Source organism: Procambarus clarkii, chromosome 34, assembly GCF_040958095.1.
Source record: "Procambarus clarkii isolate CNS0578487 chromosome 34, FALCON_Pclarkii_2.0, whole genome shotgun sequence".
NCBI classification, from domain to species: Eukaryota; Metazoa; Arthropoda; class Malacostraca; order Decapoda; family Cambaridae; genus Procambarus; species Procambarus clarkii.
The window spans coordinates 3624529-3651159 of record NC_091183.1 but is presented as its reverse complement, the minus strand read 5'-3'; the positions used below and the strand labels follow the sequence as shown (position 1 = coordinate 3651159).

The following is a 26631-nucleotide window of genomic DNA, read 5'->3' as shown; positions in this document are numbered from 1 at the left end:
AGCAGTAAACACAATGACCAGTAAACACTGAGCAGTAAACACTTAGCAGTAAACACTCTGAGCAGTAAACACTCTGAGCAATACACACTTTGAGCAGTAAACATAGAACAGTAAATACTGTGAGCAGGAAATATTGAGCAGTAAACACTGTTAGCACTAAACACTGTGAGCAGTTAACACTCTGAGCAGTAAACATTGAGCAGTAAACAATGAGCAGTATACACTGAGCAGTAAACACTGAGCAGTAAACATTCTTAGCAGTAAACACTCTTAGCAGTAAACACTCTGAGCAGTAAACACTGAGCAGTAAACACTCCTAGCAGTAAACACTCTGAGAAGTAAACACTCTGAGCAGTAAACACTCTGAGCAGTAAACACTCCTAGCAGTAAACACTCTGAGCAGTAAACACTGTGAGCAGTAAACACTGTGAGCAGTAAACATTGAGCAGTAAACACTGAGCAGTAAACACTGAGCAGTAAACACTGAGCAGTAAACACTGTGAGCAGTAAACATTGAACAATAAACACTAAGCAGTAAACACTGATCAGTAAACATTCTGATCGGTAAAGACTTTGAGCAGTAAACACTTTGGGCAGTAAACATTCTGAGCAGTAAACATTATGAGCAGTAAACACTGTGAGCAGTAAACACTGAGCAGTAAACACTGATCAGTAAACATTGAGCAGTAAACACAATGAGCAATAAACACTGAACAGTAAACATTCAGCAGAAAACACAATGACCAGTAAACACTAAGCAGTAAACATCGACTAGTAAGCATTCTGAGCAGTAAATACTTTGAGCAGTAAACACTTTGAGCAGTATGCACTCTGAGCAGTAAACACTCTGAGCAGGTAACACTTTGAGCAGTCAACACTGAGTAGTAAACATTCTGAGCAGCAAACACTATGAGCAGTAAACATTTAGAGCAGTGAACACTCAGAGCAGTAAACATTCTTAACAGTAAACACTCTAAGCAGTAAACACACTTATCAGTAAACATTCAGAGCAGTAAACACTGTGAGCAGTAAACATTCTGAGCAGCAAACACTCTGATCAATAAATACTCTGAGCAGTAAACACTCTGTGCTGTAAACACTCTGAGCAGTAAACCTTCTGAGGAGTAAAGACTCTTGGCAGTAAAGACTCTAAGCACTAAACACAGAGCAGTAAACACTCTGAGCAGAAAACACTGAGCAGTAAACACTCTGAGCAGTAAACACACTGAGCAGTAAACACTTTGAGCAGTTAACTCTCTGAGCAGTTAATGCGCTGAGCAGAAAACAATCTGAGCAGTAAACACTGAGAAGTAAACACTGAACAGTAAACATTCTGAGCAGTAAAATCTTTGAGCACTAAGCACTCTGAGCAGTAAACACTGAGCAGTAAACACTTAGCAGTAAACACTGAGCAGTAAACATTCTGAGCATTACACACTATGAGCAGTTAACACTCTGAGCAGTAAACACTAAGCAGTAAACATTCTTAGCAGTAAACACTGAGCAGTAAACACTCTGAGCAGTAAACACTTTGAGCAGTAAACATACTGAACAGTAATCACACTGAGCAGTAAACACTCTGAGCAGTAAACACACTGATCAGTAAACACACTGAGCAGTAAACATTCTGAGCAGTAAACATTTTGAACAATAAACACTCTGAGCAGTAAACACTCTGAGCAGTAAACACTCTGAGCAGTAAACATTCTGAGCAGTAAACATTCTGAACAGTAAACATTTAGAGGAGTAAACACTCTGAGCAGTAAACACTGAGCAGTACACACTCTGAGAAGTAAACACTCTGAAAAACACTCTAAATAGTAAACATTCAGAGCAGTAAACATTCTTTGCAGTAAACTCTTTGAGCAGTAAACACTCTGAGCAGTAAACACTCTTAGCAGTAAACATTCAGAGAAATAAACATTCAGAGAAGTAAACACTGAGCAGTAAACATTCTGAGCAGTAAACATTCTTAGCAGAAAACACTCTAAACAGTAAACACACTGAACAGTAAACACACTGAGCATTAAACATTCTGAGCAGTATACACTTTGAGCACTAAACACACTGAACAGTAAAGACTCTGAGCAGTAAACACACTGAACAGTAAACACTCTGAGCAGTAAACACACTGAACAGTAAACACACTGAGCAGTAAACACACTGAACAATAAACATCGAGCAGTAAACACTCTGAACAATAAACACACTGAGCATTAAACATTCTGAGCAGTAAACACATTGAGCACTAAACACACTGAACAGTAAACACCTTGAGCAGTAAACACTCTGAGCAGTAAACCCTCTGAGCAGTTAACACTCTGAGCAGTAAACACTCTGAACAGTAAACACTCTGAACAGTAAACACTCTGAGCAGTAAACACTCTGAGCAGTAAACACTCTGAGCAGTAAACACTCTCAGCAATAAACACTGAGTAATAAACATTGAGCAGTAAACACAATGAGCAGTAAACATTGAGCAGTAAACACAATGAGCAGTAAACACAATGAGCAGTAAACATTGAGCCGTAGACATTGAGCAGTAAACACAATGAGCAGTAAACATTGAGCAGTAAACACAATGAGTAGTAAACATTCAGCCGTAGACATTGAGCAGTAAACACTATGAGCAGTAAACATTTAGAAGTAAACACTCTGAGCAGTAAACACTGAGCAGTAAACATTGAACAGTAAACGTTGAGCAGTAAACACTGAGAAGTAAACACTCTGAGCAGTAAACATTGAGCAGTAAACACATTGAGTAGTAAACATTGAGCAGTAAACACAATGAGCAGAAAACACTGAACAGTAAATACTCTGAGAAGTAAACAGTCTGAGCAGTAAACACTGAGCAGTAAACATTGAGCAGTAAACACAATGAGCAGAAAACACTGAACAGTAAACATTGAGTAGTAAACACTATGAGCAGTAAACATTGAGAAGTAAACACTCTGAGCAGTAAACTGTGAGCAGTAAACACTGAGCAGTAAATATTGAACAGTAAAAACTGAGCAGTAAACACAATGAGCAGTAAACACTCAGCAGTAAACACATTGAGCAGTAAACACACTGAGCAGTAAACACACTAAGCAGTAAACATTGACCAGTAATCACATTGAGCAGTAAACACTGAGCAGTAAACATTGAGCAGTAAACACAATGAGCAGAAAACACTGAACAGTAAACGTTGAGCAGTAAACACTCTAAGCAGTAAACATTGAGCAGTAAACACTGTGAGCTGTAAACACTCTGAGCAGTAATCACACTGAGCAGTAAACTCTCTGAGCAGTAAACACTCTGAGCAGTAAATACTCTGAGCAGTAAACATTGTGAACAGTAAACACTCTGAACAGTAAACACTCTGAGCAAAAAAAACTCTAAGCAGAAAACACTCTGAGCAGTAAACACTCTGAGCAGTAAACACTTTGAGCATTAAACACTGCGCAGTAAACACTGAGCAGTAAACACTCTGAGCAGTAAACACTTTGAGCATTAAACTCTGAGCAGTAAACACTGAGCAGTAAACATTCTTAGCATTAAACACTCTGAGCAGTAAACACTCTGAGCAGTAAACACTCTGAGCAGTCACAAACTCTGAGCAGTAAACACTCTGAGCAGTAAACACTCTGAGCAGTAAACACTGAGCAGTAAACACTGAGCAGTAAGCACGCTGAGCAGTAAACACTGAGCAGTAAACATTCTTAGCATTAAACACTCTGAGCAGTAAACACTCTGAGCAGTATACTCGTCAGCAGCCTGTGGATACTGGTCAGCAGTTAGTGTATATTGATTAGCAGCCTGTGTTTACTGGTCAGGAATTAGTGAATACGGGTCAGCAGTCGGTGTATACTGGTCAGCAGCTAGTTTATACTAGTCAGCAGTCGGTTTACACTTGTATACCTACAAGCAGTTTGTGCATACTGGTCAGCAGCCTGTGTATACAGGTCAACAGCTAGTGTATACTGGGCAGCAACCTGTGTATACCGACATGCAGCTCGTGTATGTTGATCAGCAGCCTGTGTATACTGGTCACCAGCAAGTGTTCCCTGGTCAGCAGTCTGTGTATACTGGTCAGCAGCCTGTCTATACTGGTTAGCAGCTATTGTATACTCGTCAGCAGCTAGTGTATACTGGTCAGCAGCTAGTTAACACTGGTCAGCAGCCGGTGTATACTGGTCATCAGCAAGTGTTCCCTGGTCAGCAGTCTGTGTATACTGGTCAGCAGCCTGTGTATACTGGTCATCAGCAAGTGTTCCCTGGTCAGCAGTCTGTGTATACTGGTCAGCAGCCTGTCTATACTGGTTAGCAGCTATTGTATACTCGGCAGCAGCTAGTGTATACTGGTCAGCAGCTAGTTAACACTGGTCAGCAGCCGGTGTATACTGGTCAGCAGCTTGTGTATTCTGGTCAGCAGCTTGTGTATACTGATCAGCAGCCTGTGTATACTGGTCAGCAGCTTGTGTATTCTGGTCAGCAGCTTGTGTATACTGGTCAGCAGCCTGTGTATAATGGTCAGCAGCTTGTGTATACTGGTCAGCAGCTTGTATATACTGGTCAGTTGCTTGTGTATGCTGGTCAGCAGCTTGTTTATACTGGTCAGCAGTCTGTGTATAATGGTAAGCAGCTTGTGTATACTGGTCAGCATCTAGTGTATACTGGGTCAGCAGCTAGTGTATACTGGTCAGCAGCTAATGAATACTCTTCAGCAGCTAGTGTATACTTGTCAGCAGCCTGTGTATTGCTGGTTTGAAGCCTGTGTATACTGGTGAGCAGCGTGTGTATACTGGTCAGCAGCTAATGTATACTGGTTAGTAGCTTGTTTATACTTGACAGCAGCCTGAGTATACTGGTCAGCAGCAAGTGTATAATGGTTAGCAGCCTGTGTATACCGGTCAGCTGCCTGTGTATACTGGTCACCAGCTTGTATATGGTGGTCACCAGCTTGTGTATGGTGGTCAGCAACCTGTTTGTATTGGTCAGCAGCTTGTGCTCGTAGCTCATACCTCTCAGCTCGAGTACTAGTCTGGTGGCAAACCTTTAAACCTTTTCCAGTTTAGTCTTATGCTTGATTAGATATGGACTCCATGCTGGAGCCGCATACTCCAGGATTGGTCTGACATATGTGGTATATAATGTTCTGAAAGATTCCTTACACAAGTTTCTAAATGCCGTTCTTATGTTAGCCAACCTGGCATATGCCGCTGATGTTATCGTTTTGATATAAGCTTCAGGGGACAGGTCTGGCGAGATATCAACCCCCAAGTCATTCTCTCTCTCATTGACTCCTGAAGTATTTCATCTCGCAGATGATACCTTGTATCTGGTCACAAGATTGTGTATAGTGGTCACCGACCTGTTTGTACAGGTCAGCAGCTTGTGTATACTGATAAGCAGCCTTCAAATACTGGTCAGCAACTGGTGTATACCGATCAGCAGTCTGTGTATAATGGTCAGCAGCCTGTGTATACTGGTCAGCAGCCTGTGTATACTTATCACCAGTTAGTGCATTCTGGTCAGCAATTCGTGAATACTGGTTAGCAGCCGGTGTATACTGGTCAGCATCCTGTGGATACTGATCAATAGTTTGTGAATACTGGTCAGCAACCTGTGTATACTGCTCATCAACCTGTGAATACTGTAGTGTATACTGGTCAGTAGCCTTTGTATACTGGTCAGCAGTTAGTGTATACTGGTAAGCAGTTAGTGTATATTGGTCAGCAGTTAGTGTATACTGGTCAGCACTTAGTGTACACTGATCAGCAGCCTTTGTAAGTTGGTCAGCAGCTAGTGTATACTGGTCAGCAGCCTGTGAATACTGGAAAGCAGCAGGTGTAAACAGGTCTGCAACCTGTGTATACTGATTTGCAGCCTGTGTATATTGGTCAGCAGCATATGTATTCTGATCAGCAGCAATTGTATACTTGTCAGCAGCCTGTGTATACTGATCAGCAGCTAGTGTATAATGGTCAGCAATAGGTGTACACTGGTCAGCAGCTAGTGTATACTGGTCAGCAGCATGATTACACTGATCATCTGGAAGTGTATACTGGTCAGCAGCTTGTGTATACAGATCAGCAGATAGTGTATAATGGTCAGCAATAGGTGTACACTGGTCAGCAGCTAGTGTATACTGGTCAGCAGCATGTGTATACAGGTCAGCAGCTAGTGTATACAGGGCAGCGGCCTGTGTATACTGATATGAAGCCTGTGTATGTTGGTCAGCAGCTAGTGTATATTGGTCAGCAGCATGACTATACTGATCACTAGCTAATCTATACTGGTCAACAGCTTGTGTATACTGGTCAACAGCTTGTGTATACTGGTCAGGAGCCTGTGAATACTGGTCATCAGCATGTATATACGTGTCAGCAGCCTGCGTATACTGATCAGCAGCCTGAGTATACTGGTTAGCCGCTAGTGTATAATGGTCAGCAGCTAGTTAACACTAGCCAGCAGCCTGAGTATACTGGTCCGCAGATTGAGAATACTGGTCAGCAGCTAGTGTATACTGGTCAGCAGTTTGTGTATACTTGTCATCAGCTAGTGTATACTGGTCAGCAGCTAGTGTATACTGGTCAGCAGCTAGTGTATACTGGTCAGCAGCTAGTTAACACTGGTCAGCAGCCTGTGTATACTGGTCAGCAGCTTGGGTATACTGGTCAGCAGCTTGTGTATACTGGTCAGCAGCTTGTGTATACTCGTCAGCAGCTTGTGTATACTGGTTCGCAGCTTGTGTATACTCGTCAGCAGCTGGTGTATAATGGTCAGCAGCCTGTGTATAATGATCAGCAGGTAGTGTATAGAAGTCAGCAGCTTGTGTATACTGGTCAGCAGCTTGTGTGTATTGGTCAGCAGCCTGTGTATATTGCTCCACAGCTAGTGTATACTGGTCAGCAGCTAGTGCATTCTGGGCAGCATCCTGTGTATACTGATTTGCAGCCTGTGTATATTGGTCAACAGCTAGTGTATATTAGTCAGCAGCATATGTATTCTGATCAGCAGCTATTGTATACTTGTCAGCAGCCTGTGTATACTGATCAGCAGCTGTTGTATACTGGTCAGCAGATAGTGTATACAGGTCAGCAGATAGTGTATACTGGTCAGCAATAGGTGTTCACTGGTCAGCAGCTAGTGTATACTGGTCAGCAGCATGTGTATACAGGTCAGAAGACAGTGTATACAGGTCAGCAGCTAGTGTATACTGGGCAGTGACCTGTGTATACTGATATGCAGCCTGTGTATGTTGGTCAGCAGCTAGTGTATATTGGTCAGCAGCATAAGTATTCTGATCAGAAGCTAGTGTACACTGGTCAGCAGCTTGTGTATACTGGTCAGCAGCCTTTGAATACTGGTCATCAGCATTTATATACATGTCAGCAGCCTGGTATACTAGTGTATACTGGTCAGCAGCCTGTGTATACTGGTCAGCAGCCTGTGTATACTGGTTAGCAGCTAGTGTTTTCTGGTTAGCGGCTAGTGTATAATGGTCAGCAGCTAGTTAACACTGGTCAGCAGCCTGTGTATACTGGTCAGTAGCTTGTGTATACTGGTCAGCAGCTTGTGTATACTGGTCAGCAGCATGTGTATACTGGTCCGCAGCTAGTGTATAGAAGTCAGCAGCCGGTGTATACTAGTTAGCAGCTTCTGATTACTGGTCACCAGCTCTATTTTTACTGGTAAGCAGCTAGTGTATACTGGTCAGCAGCCTGTGTATTCTGATCAGCAGCTAGTGTATACTGATCAGCAGCTAGTGTATACTGGTCAGCAGCTAGTGTTTACTGGTCAGCAGCCTGTGTATTCTGATCAGCAGCTAGTGTATGCTGATCAGCAGCTAGTGTATGCTGATCAGCAGCTAGTGTATTCTGGTCAGCAGCTAGTGTACACTGGTCAGCATCTAGTGTACACTGGTCAGCAGCCTGTGCACACTGGTCAGCAGCCTGTATATGTTTGTCAGCAGCTAGTGTATACTGTTCAGCATCCTGTGTATTCTGATCAGCAACTTGTGTATTCTGATCAGCAGCCTGTGTATTCTGATCAGCAGCTAGTGTATACTGAACAGCAGCTAGTGTATTCTGGTCAGCAGCTAGTGTATACTGGTCAGCAGCCTGTGTATTTTGTTCAACAGCCTGTGTATACTGGGCAGCAACCTGTGTATACTGGGCAGCAGTTAGTGTATACCAGTCAGCAGCCTTTGTTTACTGGTAAGCAGCCTGTTTATACTGATCAGCAGCGTGTGTATACTAGTCAGCACCCTGTGAATATTAATCAGCAGCCTTTGTATAGTTGTCAGCAGTTAGTGTATACTGGTCAGCAGCCTGTGAATACGTGTCAGCAGTTAGTGTATAATGTTCAGCAACCTGTGTATTCTGGTAAGGTGTTAGTATATACTGGTCAGCAGTTAGTGCATACTGGTCAGCAGCCTGTGTATTATGGTCAGCAGCCTGTGTATTATGGTCAGCAGGCTGTGGGTACTGGTCAAAATAACTAGTATACTATGTATACTATATATACTATGCTGACTATGTATACTAGTCAGCAGCCTGTGTATACTGGTCATCAGCTAGTGTATACTGGTCAGCAGCCTGTGTAGACTAGTTAGCAGCCTTTGTTTACTGGTCAGCAGCTTGTGTATACTTATCAGCAGTTAGTGTATACTGATCAGCAGCCTGTGCATACTGGTCAGCAGCCTGTGTATACTGGTCAGCAGTTAGTGTATACTGGTCAGCAATTAGTGTACACTGGTCAGCAGCCTGTGTTTAGTGGTCATCATCAAGAGTATTCTGGTCAGCAGCCTGGTGTATACTGGTCAGCAGCCTGCGTATACGAGACAGCAGCAGTTTGGATACTGGTCAGCAGGATGTGTATTCTTATCAGCAGTTAGTGTATACAGGTCAGTAGCCTGAGTTTCCTGGTCAGCAGCCTGAGTTTCATGGTCAGCAGCCTGTGTATACTTATCACCAGTTTGTGTATACTGGTCAGCAGATAGTGTATACTGGTCAGCAGTTGGTGTATACAGGTCAGCAGCTTGTGTATTTTGGTCAGCAGCCTGTGCATACTGGTCAACAGCTAGTGTACACTGGACAGCAGCCTGTGTATACTGGTCAGCAGCTTCTGTTTACTGGACAGCAGCTTGTGTATACTGGTCAGCATTTAGTGTATACTAGCAAGCAGCCGGTGTATACTGGTCAGCAGCCTGTGTATACTGGTCAGCAGCTAGTGTATACTGGTCAGAAGTCTGTGTATACTGGTCAGCAGCCTGTGTATACTGGTCAGCAGCTTGTGTGTACTGGTCAGCAGCTGTTGTATACTGGTCAGCTGCGTGTGTATACTATTCATCATCTAGTGTATACTGGTCAGCAGCTTGTGTATACTGGTCACCAGCTTGTATATACTAGCCAGCTTGACCAGTATACACAGGCTGCTGACTAGTATACAATACCTGCTGACCAGTATACACTAACTGCTGACCAGTTCACACAAGCTGTTGTCCAGAATACACACGTTGCTGAACAGTATACACTAACTGCTGACCAGTGTACTCAATATGCTGACCAATATACACAGGCTGCTGACTAGTATACATAGCATACTAGTCAGCTTGACCAGTATACACTACCTGTTGACAAGTATAAACAGGCTGCTGATCCGTATACACAGACTGCTTACAAGTAAACAAAGGCTGCTGACTAATATACACTAACTGCTGACCAGTATACACAGGTTGTTGACCAGTATACACAAGCTGCTGACCAGTATACACAAGCTCCTGACCATTAGGCCCAGCTGCTGACCAGTATACACAAGCTGCTGACCAGTGTACACAAGCTGCTGATCAGAATACACTTGCAGCTGATCAGAATACATAGGCTGCTGATCAATATACACTAGCTGTTTACCAACATACACAGGCTGCATATCAGTATACACAGGCTGCTTTCCAGTATACTCTAGCTGCTGACCAGTGTACACTAGCTGCTGAACAGAATACACTATCTGCTGACATGTATACACAGGCTGCTGACCAGTATACACTAGCTGTTGACCAGAATACACAACCTGCTGACCAGTATGCACAGGATGCTGACCAGTATACACAAGCTGCTGACCAGTATACATTAGCTGCTGACCAGTATACACTAGCTGCTGACCAGTATATTCAAGATGCTGAACAGTATACACAGGTTGCTGACGAATATACACGGGTTGCTGACCAGTATTTGCAGGCTGCTAATCAGTATACACAAGCTGCTGAATAGTATTCTAAGGTTGCTGTTCAGAATAAACAAACTACTGACCAGTATACATTAGCTGCTGACCAGTATAAACAGGCTGCTGACCAGTATACACACGCTGCTGACCAGTATACACACGCTGCTGACCAGAATACACAAGCTGCTGACCAGTAAAACAGGTTGCTGACCACCACACACAAGCTGGTGACCAGTATACACAGGCTGCTATCCAGTATAAACAAGTTACTAACCAGTATACATTTGCTGCTGAGCTCTATACACACGCTGCTGACCAGTATACACAGGCTGCACACCAGAAATACACAGGCTGCTGAAAAGTATACACTAGCTGCTGAAGAGTATTCACTAGCTGCTGACCAGTATACACTTGGTGCTGACCCAGTATACACTAGCTGCTGACAAACATACACAGGCTGCTGATCAGTATACACAGGCTGCTGACCAGTATACATTAGGTGGTGACAAATATTCACAGGCTGCTCACAAGTGTACACTAGCTGCTGACCAGTATACACAAGCTGCTAACCAGTATACTGAAGCTGCTTGCCAGTGTACACTAGATGCTGACTAGTACTGAAGCTGCCGACCAGTATACTCAGGCTGCTATCCAGTGTACACTAGCTGCTGATCAGTATACACAAGCTGCTGACCAGTATACACAAGATGCTGACCAGTATACAAAAGCTCCTGACCAGTATGCACAGGCTGCTGACCAGTATATACTAGCTATTACCAGTATACAAAGGATGCTCACCTGTATACACAGGCTGCTGACATTTATATACAAGCTGCTGACTAGTATACACTAGCTGGTGACCAGTATACTCAAGTTGCTGAACATTATACACAGGTTGCTGACAAGTATACACAGGTTGCTGACCAGTATACATAGGCTGCTGATCAGTACACACAGGCTGCTGATCAGTATACACAAGTTGCTGACCAATATACATTAGCTGACGACCAGTATACACAGGCTGCTGATTAGTGTACACTAGCTTCTGCCCAGTATACACTAGCAGTGTATACTGGGCAGAGAAGTATACACAGGCTGCTGACCAGTATACACACGTTGGTGATCAGTATAATCATGCTGCTGACCAGATTATAATAGCTGCTGACCAGTATATACTAGCTGCTGATCAGTATACACAGGCTGCTGACATGTATACAATAGCTGCTTATCACTATACACATGCTGCTGACCAGTATACACTTGCTGCTGATCAGAATACATAGGCTGCTGACCAATATACACGAGCTGCTAACCAACATACAACGGCTGCATTTCAGTATACACTAGCTGCTGACCAGTGAACACTAGCTGCTGACCAGAATACACTATTTGCTGACCAATATAGACAGGCTGCTTACCACTATACACTATCTGATGACCTGTATATACAGGCTGCTGACTAGTATACTCTTGCGGCAGACCAGTATACACAAGCTGCTGACCAGTATACACAGGATGCTGACCAGTATACATAGGCTGCTGATCAGTACAAACAGGCTGCTGACCAGTATACACAAGTTGCTGACCACTATACACAGGTTGCTGACCGGTTTACACAGGCTGATTACCAATATACACAGGCTGCTGACCAATATTTACTGGCTGCTGACCAGTACACATTAGCTGCTGAGCAGTACACACTAGCTGCTGACCAGTATACTTAGGCTGCTGTCCAGTATACACACGCTGCTGCCCAGTATACACTAGCTGCTGAACAGTGTATACTAGGTGCTGACCAGTATACACTAGCTGCTAACCAACATACACAGGCTTCTGATCAGTATAAACAGACTGCTGACCAGTATGCTTTAGCTGCTGACCAGTATACACTTTCTGCTAACTTGTATAAACTAGATGCTGACCAGAATACACTAGCTGCTGACCAGTATACACAGGCTACTGACCAGTATACACAGGCTGCTGACCAGAATACACAAGCTGCTAACCAGTATACACTAGCTGCTGACCAGTATACATTAGCAACTGACCAGTATACACTAGCTACTAACCAGTATGCTCTATCTGCTCACCAGTATACATTAGCTGCTGACTAGTATGCACCAGCTGCTGACAGGTATACACAGACTGCTGACCAGTATACACAAGCTGGTGACCAGTATACATAGGCTGCAGACCAGTATACACTAGCTGCTTGACAGTGTACGTAGGCTGCTGATCAGTATTCACAGGCTGCTTGCCTGTGTATAGCAGAATACACTAGCTGCTGATCAGAACACACAGGTTTCTGACCAGTATACACTAGCTGCTGACCAACATACACAGGCTGCTGATTAGTATAAACAGACTGCTGACCAGTATGAAAAGAATACACTAACTGCTGACAAGTATACTCTATCTGCTGAGCAGTGTACACAGGATGCTGACCAGAATGCACAGGCTGCTAACTAGTATTCACTAGCTGCAGACCAATACTCACTAGCTGCTGACCAGTATACTCAAGATGCTAACCAGTATACATTAGCTGCTGACTAGTATACACCAGCTGCTGACCGATATACTCTGGCTACTCACCAGTATACACAAGCTGGTGACCCGTATACACAGGCTGCAGACCAGTATACACTAGCTGCTTGCCAGTATACACTAGCTGCTTGCAAGTATACGTTGGCTGCTGATCATTATACACAGCCTGCTGATCAGTATACACAGGCTGCTGACTAGTATTCCATAGCTGCTGACCAGTATACACTAGCTGTTTACCAGAATACACTAGCTGCTGATCACAATACACAGGCTGCTGACCAGTATACACTAGCTGCTGACAAACATATACAGGCTGCTGATCAGTATACACAGGCTGCTGACCAGTATACACAAGCTGCTGACCAGTATACACTAGCTGGCGACCAGTATACACTAGCTGCTAACCAATATACTCTAGCTGCTGACCAGTATACATTAGCTGCTGACTAGTATACGCCAGCTGCTGACCGGTATACTCAGGCTGCTGACCACTATGCACAGGTTGCTGACCAGTTAACACAGGCTGCTTACAAGTATACAGAGGCTGCTGACTAGTATTTACAGGCTGCTGAGCAGTACACACTAGATGCTGATCAGTATACTCAGGCTGCTGTCCAGAATACACATGCTGTTGAGCAGTATACACTAGCTGCTGAACAGTGTACACTAGCTGCTGACCAGTATACTCTAGCTGATGATCAGTATACATCAGAATACACAGGCTGCTGACCAGTATACACTAGCTGCTGATCAGAATAAACAGACTGCTGACCAGTATACACTAGCTGCAGACCAACATACACAGGCTGCTGATCAGTATAAACAGGCTGCTGACCAGTATGCTTTAGCTGCTGACCAGTATACACTAGCTACTGACCAGTATACAATAGCTGCTGACCAGTATACACAGGCTGTTAACCAGTATACACTAACTGCTAACTTGTATACACTAGATGCTGACCAGAATACATTAGCTCCTGAGAAGTATACTCTAGCTGCTGACCAGTATACACAGGCTGCTGACCAGTAAAAACAGGCTGTTAACCAGTATATACTCACTGCTAACCAGTATACACTAGCTTGAGACCAGTATACACTAGCTGCTGACCAGTATACATTAGCTGCTTACCAGTATACACTAGCTGCTGACCAGTATACACAGGCTGCTAAACAGAATACACTAACTGCTAACCAGTATACACCAGCTGCAAACCAGTATACACTAGCTGCTGACCAGTATACACTAGCTGCTGAACAGTATACACAAGATATTGTCCAGTATACACAGGCTGCTGACCAGTATATACAGGTTTCTGACCAGTATACACGAGCTGCTGATCAGTATACACAGTCTGCTGACCAGTAAAGAAATGCTGCTGACCATTATACACAGGCTGTTGACCAGTATGCACAGTCTGCTGACCAGTGTTAACTAGCTGCTGACCAGTATACACTAGCTGCTGACCAATATACACTAGCTCCTGACCAGTATACACAGGCTGCTGACCAGTATATACACGCTGCTAACCAGAATATACAAGATGATAACCTGTATTCAAAGGATGCTGACCAGTATACACACGCTGCTGACCAATATACACAGGCTGTTGACCAGTATACACTAGCTGCTGAACAGTATGCACTAGCTGCTGACCAGGATACACTAGCTACTTCTCAGTATACACTAGATGCTGATCAGAAGACACAGGCTGCTGATCAGTATACACAGGCTGCTGACTATCATACACTAGCTACTGACCAACATACACAGGCTGCTGATCAGTATAAACAGGCTGCTGACCAGTATACACTAACTGCTGACCAGCATACACTAGCTGTTAACCAGTATACACAGGCTGCTGACTGGTATACACAAACTGCTAACTTGTATACACTAGATACTGACCAGAATACTCTAACTGCTGAGAAGTATAGACTAGCTAATGACCAGTATACACAGGCTTCTGACCTGTATACACAGGCTGCTAACCAGTATACACTAAACGCTAACCAGTATACACTAGCTGCTGATCAGTATACACAGGCTAATGATCAGTATAGACTAGCTGCTGACCAGTATACACTAGCTGCACACCAATATACACAGGCTGATAACCAGTATACACTATCATCTAACCAGGTTACACTACCTGCAGACAAGTATACACAAGCTGTTGACCAGTATACATTAGCTACTGACCAGTATACACTAGCTGCTAACCAGTATACTCTAGGTGCTGACCCGTATACATTAGTTGCTGACTAGAATACAATAGATGCTGACCGGTATACACAGGGTGCTGATCAGTATAAACAGGCTGCTGACCAGTATACACTAGCTGCTGACCAGTATACACAAGCTGATGACCAGTATACACAGGCTAATGACCAGTATACACAGGATTCTGACCAGTATACACTAGCTGCTGACCAGAATACACAGGCTGCTGATTAGTAAACAAAAGCTGCTGACCAGTATACACAGGCTGCTGATCAATATACACAGGCTGCTGACCAGTGTACACTAGATGCTGATCAGTATATACTAGCTGTTGACAAGTATACACAAGCTGCTCACCATTAAACACATGCTGCTGACCAGAATACACAAGCTGCTGACCAGTATACACAAGCTGCTGACCAGTATACACAAGCTGCTGAACAATGATACCTGGTTGATACCTGGTTGATGGGGTTCTGGGAGTTCTTCTACTCCCCAAGCCCGGCCGGAGGCCAGGCTCGACTTGTGAGAGTTTGGTCCACTAGGCTGTTGCTTGAAGCGGCCCGCAGGCCCACATACCCACCACAGCCCGGTTGGTCCGGCACTCCTTGGAGGAATAAATCTAGTTTCCTCTTGAAAATGTCCACGGTTGTTCCGGCAATATTTCTTATGCTTGCTGGAAGGACGTTGAACAACCGCGGACCTCTGATGTTTATACAGTGTTCTCTGATTGTGCCTATGGCACCTCTGCTCTTCACTGGTTCTATTCTGCATTTTCTTCCATATCGTTCACTCCAGTACGTTGTTATTTTACTGTGTAGATTTGGTACTTGGCCCTCCAGTATCTTCCAGGTGTATATTATTTGATATCTCTCTCGTCTTCTTTCTAGTGAGTACATTTGGAGGGCTTTGAGACGATCCCAATAATTTAAGTGCTTTATTGCGTCTATGCGTGCCGTATATGTTCTCTGTATTCCCTCTATTTCAGCAATCTCTCCTGCTCTGAAGGGGGAAGTGAGTACTGAGCAGTACTCAAGACGGGACAACACAAGTGACTTGAAGAGTACAACCATTGTGATGGGATCCCTGGATTTGAAAGTTCTCGTAATCCATCCTATCATTTTTCTGGCTGTCGCAATATTTGCTTGGTTATGCTCCTTAAACGTTAGGTCGTCAGACATTATTATTCCCAAATCCTTTACATGCTGTTTTCCTACTATGGGTACATTTGATTGTGTTTTGTGCTCTGTATTATGTTTAAGGTCCTCATTTTTACCGTACCTGAGTACCTGGAATTTATCACTGTTAAACATCATGTTATTTTCTGATGCCCAGTCGAAAACTTTATTAATATCAGCTTGAAGTTTTTCAATGTCTTCAGCCGCGGTAATTTTCATACTGATTTTTGTGTCATCTGCAAAGGATGATACGAAGCTATGACTTGTGTTTTTGTCTACATCTGATATGAGAATAAGGAAAAGCAGCGGTGCAAGGACTGTACCCTGAGGTACAGAGCTTTTAACTGCACTTGGACTAGATTTTATATGGCTGACCGTAACTCGCTGAGTCCTGTTTGACAGAAAACTGAGTATCCAGCGTCCTACTTTACCGGTTATTCCCATTGAATTCATTTTGTGTGCTATCACGCCATGGTCACATTTATCGAAAGCCTTTGCGAAGTCCGTGTATATCACATCAGCATTCTGTTTCTCTTCTAATGCCTCAGTGACTATGTCGTAGTGCTCAAGTAGCTGTGAGAGGCACGATCTTCCCGCTCGAAATCCATGTTGGCCTGGGTTGTGAAGGTCATTGGTCTCCATGAAATTGGTGACCTGACTCCTAATCACTCTCTCAAATACTTTTATGATGTGCGATGTTAGTGCAACTGGTCTATAATTCTTTGCCAATGCTTTGCTCCCTCCCTTGTGTAGAGGGGCTATGTCTGCTACTTTAAGTGCATCTGGTATCTCCCCCGTGTCCAAGCTCTTCCTCCACACTCTACTGAGTGCCTGTGCTACCGGCACTTTGCATTTCTTTATAAATATTGAATTCCATGAGTCTGGACCTGGGGCCGACTGCATGGGCATGTTTTCAATTTCTCTTTCAAAATTTAGTGCGCTCGTGTTGATATCAGTTATATTTACAGGGGTTTGAATATCCCGCATAAAGAAATTGTCTGGCTCTTCCACTTTCATGTTGTTTATTGGAGTGCTAAACATGTCCTCATACTGCTGTTTTAGGATTTCACCAATTTCTTTGTCATCCTCCGTGTATGAACCTTCACTTGTACGAATAAGAAATATTTTGGATTTTTCTTTATTTCCTGCATTGCTTTCTGTTCTAACTGCCTTTCTTCAGTTTCATATAAGTGTTTCAATTTCCGCTCGATTTCTTCAATCTCCCTATTTAAATTATTCCTTCTTTGACGGGAAATTCCTCCCGTCAAAGTGTACACAGTCTGCTGACCATTATACAATAGGTGCTGACTAGTATACTCAGGCTGCTCACCACTATACACAGGCTTCTGACCAGTATATAAAAGATGATATCCAGTATTCACAGGCTGCTGACAAGTATACACAAGCTGCTGACCAGTATACACAAGTATACACAATGCTGACCGGTATACACAGGTTGCTGACCTGTATACACAAGCTGGTGACCAGTATACTCAGGCTGCTGACCAGGATACAAAGGCTTCTGGCCAGTATACACTAGCTGCTGACCAGTATACACAGGCGGCTGACCAGTAAACACAAGCTGCTGATCAGTATGCACAGGCTGCTGACCAGTATACACTAACTGATAACTAGAATTCACTAGATGCTGACCACTATTCACAAGTATACACAATGTTGACCTGCATGCACAAGTTGCTGACCAGTATACACTAGCTACTGATCAGAATACACAGGGTGCTCACTAGTATACACTAGTTGCTGACCAACATACACAGGCTGCTGATCAGTATAAACAGGCTGGTGACCAGTATACTCTAGCTGCTGACCAGTATACACTAACTGCTAACTTGTATACAAGAGATACTGACCATAATACACTAAAAGCTGAAAAGTATACACTAGCTTCTGACCAGTATACCCAAGTATACAAAATGTTTACCAGTATACACAGGTTGCTGACCAGTATACACAAGCTGGTGACCTGTATACATAGGCTGAAGACCAGTATGCACAGGCTGCTGACCAGTATACACAGGCTGCTAATCAGTATACACAGGCTGCTGACCAGTACTCACCTAGTTGTACTCACCTGGTTGTGTTTGCGGGGGTTGAGCTCTGGCTCTTTGGTCCCGCCTCTCAACCGTCAATCAATAGGTGTACAGATTCCTGAGCCTATTGGGCTCTATCATATCTACACTTGAAACTGTGTATGGAGTCAGCCTCCACCACATCACCCCCTAATGCATTCCATTTGTCAACCACTCTGACACTAAAAAAGTTCTTTCTAATATCTCTGTGGCTCATTTGGGCACTCAGTTTCCACCTGTGTCCCCTTGTGCGTGTTCCCCTTGTGTTAAATAGACTGTCTTTATCTACCCTATCAATTCCCTTCAGAATCTTGAAAGTGGTGATCATGTCCCCCCTAACTCTTCTGTCTTCCAGCGAAGTGAGGTTTAATTCCCGTAGTCTCTCCTCGTAGCTCATACCTCTCAGCTCGGGTACTAGTCTGGTGGCAAACCTTTGAACCTTTTCCAGTTTAGTCTTATCCTTGACTAGATATGGACTCCATGCTGGGGCTGCATACTCCAGGATTGGCCTGACATATGTGGTATACAAAGTTCTGAATGATTCTTTACACAAGTTTCTGAATGCCGTTCGTATGTTGGCCAGCCTGGCATATGCCGCTGATGTTATCCGCTTGATATGTGCTGCAGGAGACAGGTCTGGCGTGATATCAACCCCCAAGTCTTTTTCCTTCTCTGACTCCTGAAGAATTTCCTCTCCCAGATGATACCTTGTATCTGGCCTCCTGCTCCCTACACCTATCTTCATTACATTACATTTGGTTGGGTTAAACTCTAACAACCATTTGTTCGACCATTCCTTCAGCTTGTCTAGGTTTTCTTGAAGCCTCAAACAGTCCTCTTCTGTTTTAATCCTTCTCATAATATTAGCATCGTCCGCAAACATTGAGAGAAATGAATCGATACCCTCCGGGAGATCATTTACATATATCAGAAACAAGATAGGACCGAGTACAGAGCCCTGTGGGACTCCACTGGTGACTTCACGCCAATCGGAGGTCTCACCCCTCACCGTAACTCTCTGCTTCCTATTGCTTAGATACTCCCTTATCCACTGGAGCACCTTACCAGCTACACCTGCCTGTCTCTCCAGCTTATGTACCAGCCTCTTATGCGGTACTGTGTCAAAGGCTTTCTGACAATCCAAGAAAATGCAGTTCGCCCAGCTCACTCCTTCTTGCTTAATCTAATCTAATCAGTTTACCAGTATACTGATGATGCTGCCCGGTATACACAGGTTGCTGATCAGTATACACAAGCTGATGACCTGTATACACAAGCTGCAGACCAGTATAAACTAGCTGCTGACTAGTATATACAGGCTGCTGATCTGTTTACACAGGCTGCTGATCAGTATACACAGGTTGCTGACCAGTATACATTAGCTGCTGAAAAGTATACAACGGCTGCTGACCAGTGTACACTATATGCTGATCAGTATACACATGCTGCTGACCAGTATACACTAGCTGCTGACCATTATGCACAAGCTTCAGACCAGTATACACAGGCTAGTGACCAGTATACACAGGATTCTGACCAGTATACACTAGCTGCTGACCAGTATACACATGCTACTGACCAGTAAACACAAGCTGCTGAGCAGTAAGCACAGGCTGCTGACCTGTACACACAATACTGACCGGAATACACAGGTTGCTGACCAGTATACAAAAGTTGGTGACCAGTACACACAGGCTGCACACCAGTAGACACTAGCTGCTGACCAGTATATATAGGCTGCTGATCAGTATACACAGGATGCTGACCAGAATGCATAACTGCTGACCAGTATACAAAGGCTGCTGAACAGTGTACACTATCTGCGGAGTAGTATACACTAAATGCTGACCAGTATACACAGGCTGCTGATCAGTATACACAGGCTGCTAACCAGTATACACTAGCTGCTGATGAGAATACACAGGCTGCTGACTAGTATATGCTAGTTGCTGACCAACATACACAGGCTGCTGATCAGTATACACTAGCTGCTGACCAATATACACTAGCTGCTGACCAGTATACACAGGCTGCTGATCAGTATAAACTAACTGCTAACTTGTATACACTAAATGCTGACCAGAATACACAGGCTGCTGACAAGTTTACACTAGCTGCTGACGAGTAAACACAAGTATACCCAATGCTGACCTGTATACACAGGTTGCTAACAAGTATACACAAGCTGGAGACCAGTATACACAGGCTGCAGACCAGTATACACAGGCTACTGATCAGTATACACAGGCTGCTGACAAGTATACATTAGCTGCTGGCCAGTATACAAAGCCTACTGACCAGTGTACACTATCTGCGGAGTAGTATACTCCAAATGCTGACCAGTATACACAAGCTGCTGGCCAGTATACACAAGCAGCTGACCAGTATACACAGGCTGCTGACCAGTACTCACAGACTTCTGGTCTGTATACACTAGCTGCTGACCAGTATACTCAGGCTGCTGACCAGTAAACACAAGCTGCTGACATGTATACACAGGCTGCTGACCAGTATACACAGATTGCAGACCAGATAATACTAGCTGCTGACCAGTATACACTAAATGCTGACCAGTATACACAGGCTGCTGATCAGTATACACTAGCTGCTGACCAATATACACTAGCTGCTGACCAGTATAAACTAACTGCTAACTTGTATACACTAAATGCTGACCAGAATACACAGGCTGCTGACAAGTTTACACTAGCTGCTGACGAGTAAACACAAGTATACCCAATGCTGACCTGTATACACAGGTTGCTAACCAGTATACACAAGCTGGAGACCAGTATACACAGGCTGCAGACCAGTATACACAGGCTACTGATCAGTATACACAGGCTGCTGACAAGTATACATTAGCTGCTGGCCAGTATACAAAGCCTACTGACCAGTGTACACTATCTGCGGAGTAGTATACTCCAAATGCTGACCAGTATACACAAGCTGCTGGCCAGTATACACAAGCAGCTGACCAGTATACACAGGCTGCTGACCAGTACTCACAGACTTCTGGTCTGTATACACTAGCTGCTGACCAGTATACTCAGGCTGCTGACCAGTAAACACAAGCTGCTGACGTGTATACACAGGCTGCTGACCAGTGTTCACTAGCTGCTGACCAGTATTCACTAGGTGATGACCAGTATACACAGGATGCTGACCAGTATACACAGATTGCAGACCAGATAATACTAGCTGCTGACCAGTATACACTAGCTGCTGATCAGTATACACAGGCTGCATATCAGTATACACAGGCTGCTGACCAGTATACACTAGCTGCTGACGTGTATACACTATCTGCTGTCCAGTGTACATTAGCTGCTGACCAGTATACACTAGCTGATGACCAGTATACACATGCTGCTGACCAGTATACACGCGATGCTGACCAGTATACACAAACTGATGAACAGTATACACTAGCTGCTGACCAGAATACACAGGCTGCTGACCAGTGAGCACCAGCTGCTGACCAGTATACACTAGCAGCTGACCTGTATAATCAGGCTGCTGACCAGTATACACAAGCCGATGACCAGTATACATAGGCTGCTAACCAGTATATCCAAGTTATTGACCAGTATACACTAACTGCTGACCAGTATACACAAGCTGCTGACCATTATACACAAGATGCTGACCATTATATACAGGATGCTGACCAGTGTCCACTAGCTGCTTACCAGTATACACTAGCTGCTGATCAGAATACACTAGCTGCTGATCAGCATACACTAGCTGCTGACCAACATACACAGGCTGCTGATCAGTATACACTTGCTGCTTATCAGTATGCACAGGCTACTGACTAGTATACGCAGGCTGCAAACCAGTTTACACTAACTGCTAACCAGTATACACTAGCTGCTGACCAATAACCACAAGCTGCTGACAAGTATGCACAGGCTGCTGACCAGTATACAGTAACTGCTGACCAGTTTACACTAACTGCTGACCAGAATACACTAACTGCTGATAAATATACCCAGGCTGCTGACCAGTATTCACAGGCTGCTGGCTAGTATACACTAACTACTGATAGGTATACACAGTCTGCTGACCAGTATACAAAGGCTGATGATAGGTATACACAGTGTGCTGACCAGTATACAAACGCTGCTATCTGGTATACACAGGCTGCTGACCAGTATACACCGGACTACTGACCAGTATACATTAACTACTGACCAGTATACACCGGACTACTGACCAGTATACATTAACTACTGACCCGAATACACAGACTGCTGACCAGAATACACCAGCTGCTGACCAGTATATACAGACTGCTTACCAGCATTAACTAACTGCAGACCAGTATATACAGGCTGCTGACCAGTATACACAAGCTGGTGTCCAGTATACACAGGCTGCTGACCAGTATACACAGGCTGCTAACCAGTATACACTAGCTGATGACCAGTATACACAGGCGGCTGACCAGTATTCACAAACTGGTGACCAGTATGCACAGGCTGCTGACCAGACTATACTGGCTGCTGACCAGACTATACTGGCTGCTGACCAGTATACACAGGCTGCTGACCAGAATGCACTGGCTGCTCATAAGTATACACAGGCTGCAGACCAGTATACACTAGATGCTGACCAGAATACACTAGTTGCTGACAAGTATACACTAGCCGCTGAAGAGTAAACTCAAGTATAGAAAATGCTGACCGGAATACACAGGTTGCTGACCAGTATACAAAAGCTGATGACCAGTACACACAGGCTGCAAACCAGTATACACTAGCTGCTGACCAGTATATACAGGCTGCTGATCAGAATACACAGGCTGCTGATCAGTATACACAGGCTGCTGACCAGTATACATTAGCTGCTGACCAGCATACAAAAGCTACTGACCAGTGTACCCCAGCTGCGGACCAGTATACACTAAATGCTGACCAATATACACATGCTGTTGACCAGTTTATACTGACAGCTGATCAGTATACACAGGCTGCTGATCAGTATACACAGGCTGCTGACCAGTATACACTAGCTGCTGATGAGAATACACAGGCTGCTGACTAGTATATGCTAGTTGCTGACCAACATACACAGGCTGCTGATCAGTATAAACTGGCTGCTGACCAGTATACACTAGCTGCTGACCAGTATACACTAGCTGCTGACCAGTATACACAGGCTGCTGATCAGTATACACTAACTCCTAACTTGTATACACTAGATGCTGACCAGAATACACTAGCTGCTGACAAGTATACACTACCTGCTGACGAGTAAACACAAGTAAACAAAATGCTGACCAGTATACACATGCTGCTGACCAGTTTATTCTGGCTGCTGATCAGTATACACAGGCTGCTGACCTGTACACACAATACTGACCGGAATACACAGGTTGCTGACCAGTATACAAAAGCTGGTGACCAGTACACACAGGCTGCACACCAGTAGACACTAGCTGCTGACCAGTATATATAGGCTGCTGATCAGTATACACAGGATGCTGACCAGAATGCATAACTGCTGACCAGTATACAAAGGCTGCTGAACAGTGTACACTATCTGCGGAGTAGTATACACTAAATGCTGACCAGTATACACAGGCTGCTGATCAGTATACACAGGCTGCTGACCAGTATACACTAGCTGCTGATGAGAATTCACAGGCTGCTGACTAGTATATGCTAGTTGCTGACCAACATACACAGGCTGCTGATCAGTATACACTAGCTGCTGACCAATATACACTAGCTGCTGACCAGTATAAACTAATTGCTAACTTGTATACACTAAATGCTGACCAGAATACACAGGCTGCTGACACGTTTACACTAGCTGCTGACGAGTAAACACAAGTATACCCAATGCTGACCTGTATACACAGGTTGCTAACCAGTATACACAAGCTGGAGACCAGTATACACAGGCTGCAGACCAGTATACACAGGCTACTGATCAGTATACACAGGCTGCTGACAAGTATACATTAGCTGCTGGCCAGTATACAAAGCCTACTGACCAGTGTACACTATCTGCGGAGTAGTATACTCCAAATGCTGACCAGTATACACAAGCTGCTGGCCAGTATACACAAGCAGCTGACCAGTATACACAGGCTGCTGACCAGTACTCACAGACTTCTGGTCTGTATACACTAGCTGCTGACCAGTATACTCAGGCTGCTGACCAGTAAACACAAGCTGCTGACATGTATACACAGGCTGCTGACCAGTGTTCACTAGCTGCTGACCAGTATTCACTAGGTGATGACCAGTATACACAGGATGCTGACCAGTATAAACAGATTGCAGACCAGATAATACTAGCTGCTGACCAGTATACACTAGCTGCTGATCAGTATACTCAGGCTGCATATCAGTATACACAGGCTGCTGACCAGTATACACTAGCTGCTGACGTGTATACACTATCTGCTGTCCAGTGTACATTAGCTGCTGACCAGTATACACTAGCTGATGACCAGTATACACATGCTGCTGACCAGTATACACACGATGCTGACCAGTATACACAGGCTGATGAACAGTATACACTAGCTGCTGACCAGAATACACAGGCTGCTGACCAGTGAGCACCAGCTGCTGACCAGTATACACTAGCAGCTGACCTGTATAATCAGGCTGCTGACCAGTATACACAAGCCGATGACCAGTATACATAGGCTGCTAACCAGTATATCCAAGCTATTGACCAGTATACACTAACTGCTGACCAGTATACACAAGCTGCTGACCATTATACACAAGCTGCTGACCATTATATACAGGATGCTGACCAGTGTCCACTAGCTGCTTACCAGTATACACTAGCTGCTGATCAGAATACACTAGCTGCTGATCAGCATACACTAGCTGCTGACCAACATACACAGGCGGCTGATCAGTATACACTTGCTGCTTAGCAGTATGCACAGGCTACTGACTAGTATACGCAGGCTGCAAACCAGTTTACACTAACTGCTAACCAGTATACACTAGCTGCTGACCAATAACCACAAGCTGCTGACAAGTATGCACAGGCTGCTGACCAGTATACAGTAACTGCTGACCAGTTTACACTAACTGCTGACCAGAATACACTAACTGCTGATAAATATACCCAGGCTGCTGACCAGTATTCACAGGCTGCTGGCTAGTATACACTAACTGCTGATAGGTATACACAGTCTGCTGACCAGTATACAAAGGCTAATGATAGGTATACACAGTGTGCTGACCAGTATACAAAGGCTGCTACCTGGTATACACAGGCTGCTGACCAGTATACACCGGACTACTGGCCAGTATACATTAACTACTGACCCGAATACACAGACTGCTGACCAGAATACACCAGCTGCTGACCAGTATATACAGACTGCTTACCAGCATTAACTAACTGCTGACCAGTATATACAGGCTGCTGACCAGTATACACAAGCTGGTGTCCAGTATACACAGGCTGCTGACGAGTATACACAGGCTGCTGACCAGTATACACAGGCTGTTGGCCAGTTTACACAGGCTGCTGACCAGTATACACTAGCTGATGACCAGTTTACACAGGCTGCTGACCAGTATACACAGGCGGCTGACCAGTATTCACAAACTGGTGACCAGACTATACTGGCTGCTGACCAGTATACACAGGCTGCTGACCAGAATACACTACCTGCTGTCCAGTATACAAAGGCTGGTGTCTGGTATGCACAGGCTGCTGACCAGTATACAGTAACTGCTGACCAGTATACACTAACTGCTGTCCAGTATACACTAACTGCTGACCAATATACAATATTGTGATTGGTGTTGTCGTTGATCCTTCTTTAAGGACAACCCAACCCACAACTCGGTAGAGTGCTTATACTTTACCAGGAGATCACCCTGGGCGCTTCTGGCTCTTGGAGAGGGGCTCAACGTCACACGTTTAGGGGATGCGGCTCCAATACTTAGCCTCGTTGTCATGTACACACACCCACTCGAGCCGCTGTGACTCCCCACTCTCTCCTTATGTGATATGATCTCCTCAATCCCCTCTGACTTATTATTATTCTGTTCTACCCTGTCCACAGCTGTGGCTCTTGGTTCTTTCTCTCTCTCTCCTTCTTTCCTACTTCCTGGGAAGCCTCACTAGGACAAGGGCAAACACCAGCAAATTTGAATGCATTTACTGGACAAAGCACATACACAATACATACACACATATAATAATAATAATAATGAATCGTACACTCTATACTATTTCAGTCAGGTTGCACTCCAACACCATCAGAACTCTATCATCTGCTTATCAAGTGGTATCCTGTCTCCTGATTCACCACCTAATTCTACCAACCTCCTCAAGTAGGTCAAGTCTTATAACACAATGTTGCACTATCAGCAAGAGAATATATATCCCTAAACAT

General features: G+C 44.3%; 4 protein-coding genes across 4 annotated transcripts; 2 read left to right on the top strand and 2 right to left on the bottom strand.

Moving 5' to 3' along the window:
* Nucleotides 1-4355: 4355 nt before the first annotated feature.
* Nucleotides 4356-7372, bottom strand: LOC138370915 (DNA-directed RNA polymerase II subunit RPB1-like). The gene is made up of 4 exons (XM_069335576.1): nucleotides 7214-7372; nucleotides 6613-6940; nucleotides 5354-6414; nucleotides 4356-4604 (listed from the first exon to the last, which is right to left on the bottom strand). The coding sequence occupies exons 1-4, from the start codon at nucleotides 7370-7372 to the stop codon at nucleotides 4356-4358; spliced, it is 1797 nt and encodes a 598-aa protein (XP_069191677.1).
* Nucleotides 7371-10256, top strand: LOC138370914 (Kruppel-like factor 18). The gene is made up of 3 exons (XM_069335575.1): nucleotides 7371-7384; nucleotides 7663-8464; nucleotides 9909-10256. Exons 1-3 carry the CDS (start codon nucleotides 7371-7373, stop codon nucleotides 10254-10256), a joined length of 1164 nt encoding a protein of 387 aa, XP_069191676.1.
* A 557-nt stretch (nucleotides 10257-10813) lies between these two features.
* LOC138370913 (DNA-directed RNA polymerase II subunit RPB1-like) lies at nucleotides 10814-15019 on the top strand. Its single transcript, XM_069335574.1, has 2 exons — nucleotides 10814-10988; nucleotides 14190-15019. Exons 1-2 carry the CDS (start codon nucleotides 10814-10816, stop codon nucleotides 15017-15019), a joined length of 1005 nt encoding a protein of 334 aa, XP_069191675.1.
* Nucleotides 15020-15134: 115 nt separating this feature from the next.
* Nucleotides 15135-24907, bottom strand: LOC138370912 (Kruppel-like factor 18). The gene is made up of 5 exons (XM_069335573.1): nucleotides 24362-24907; nucleotides 23736-23981; nucleotides 23194-23388; nucleotides 21252-21803; nucleotides 15135-15302 (listed from the first exon to the last, which is right to left on the bottom strand). The coding sequence occupies exons 1-5, from the start codon at nucleotides 24905-24907 to the stop codon at nucleotides 15135-15137; spliced, it is 1707 nt and encodes a 568-aa protein (XP_069191674.1).
* Nucleotides 24908-26631: the final 1724 nt, after the last annotated feature.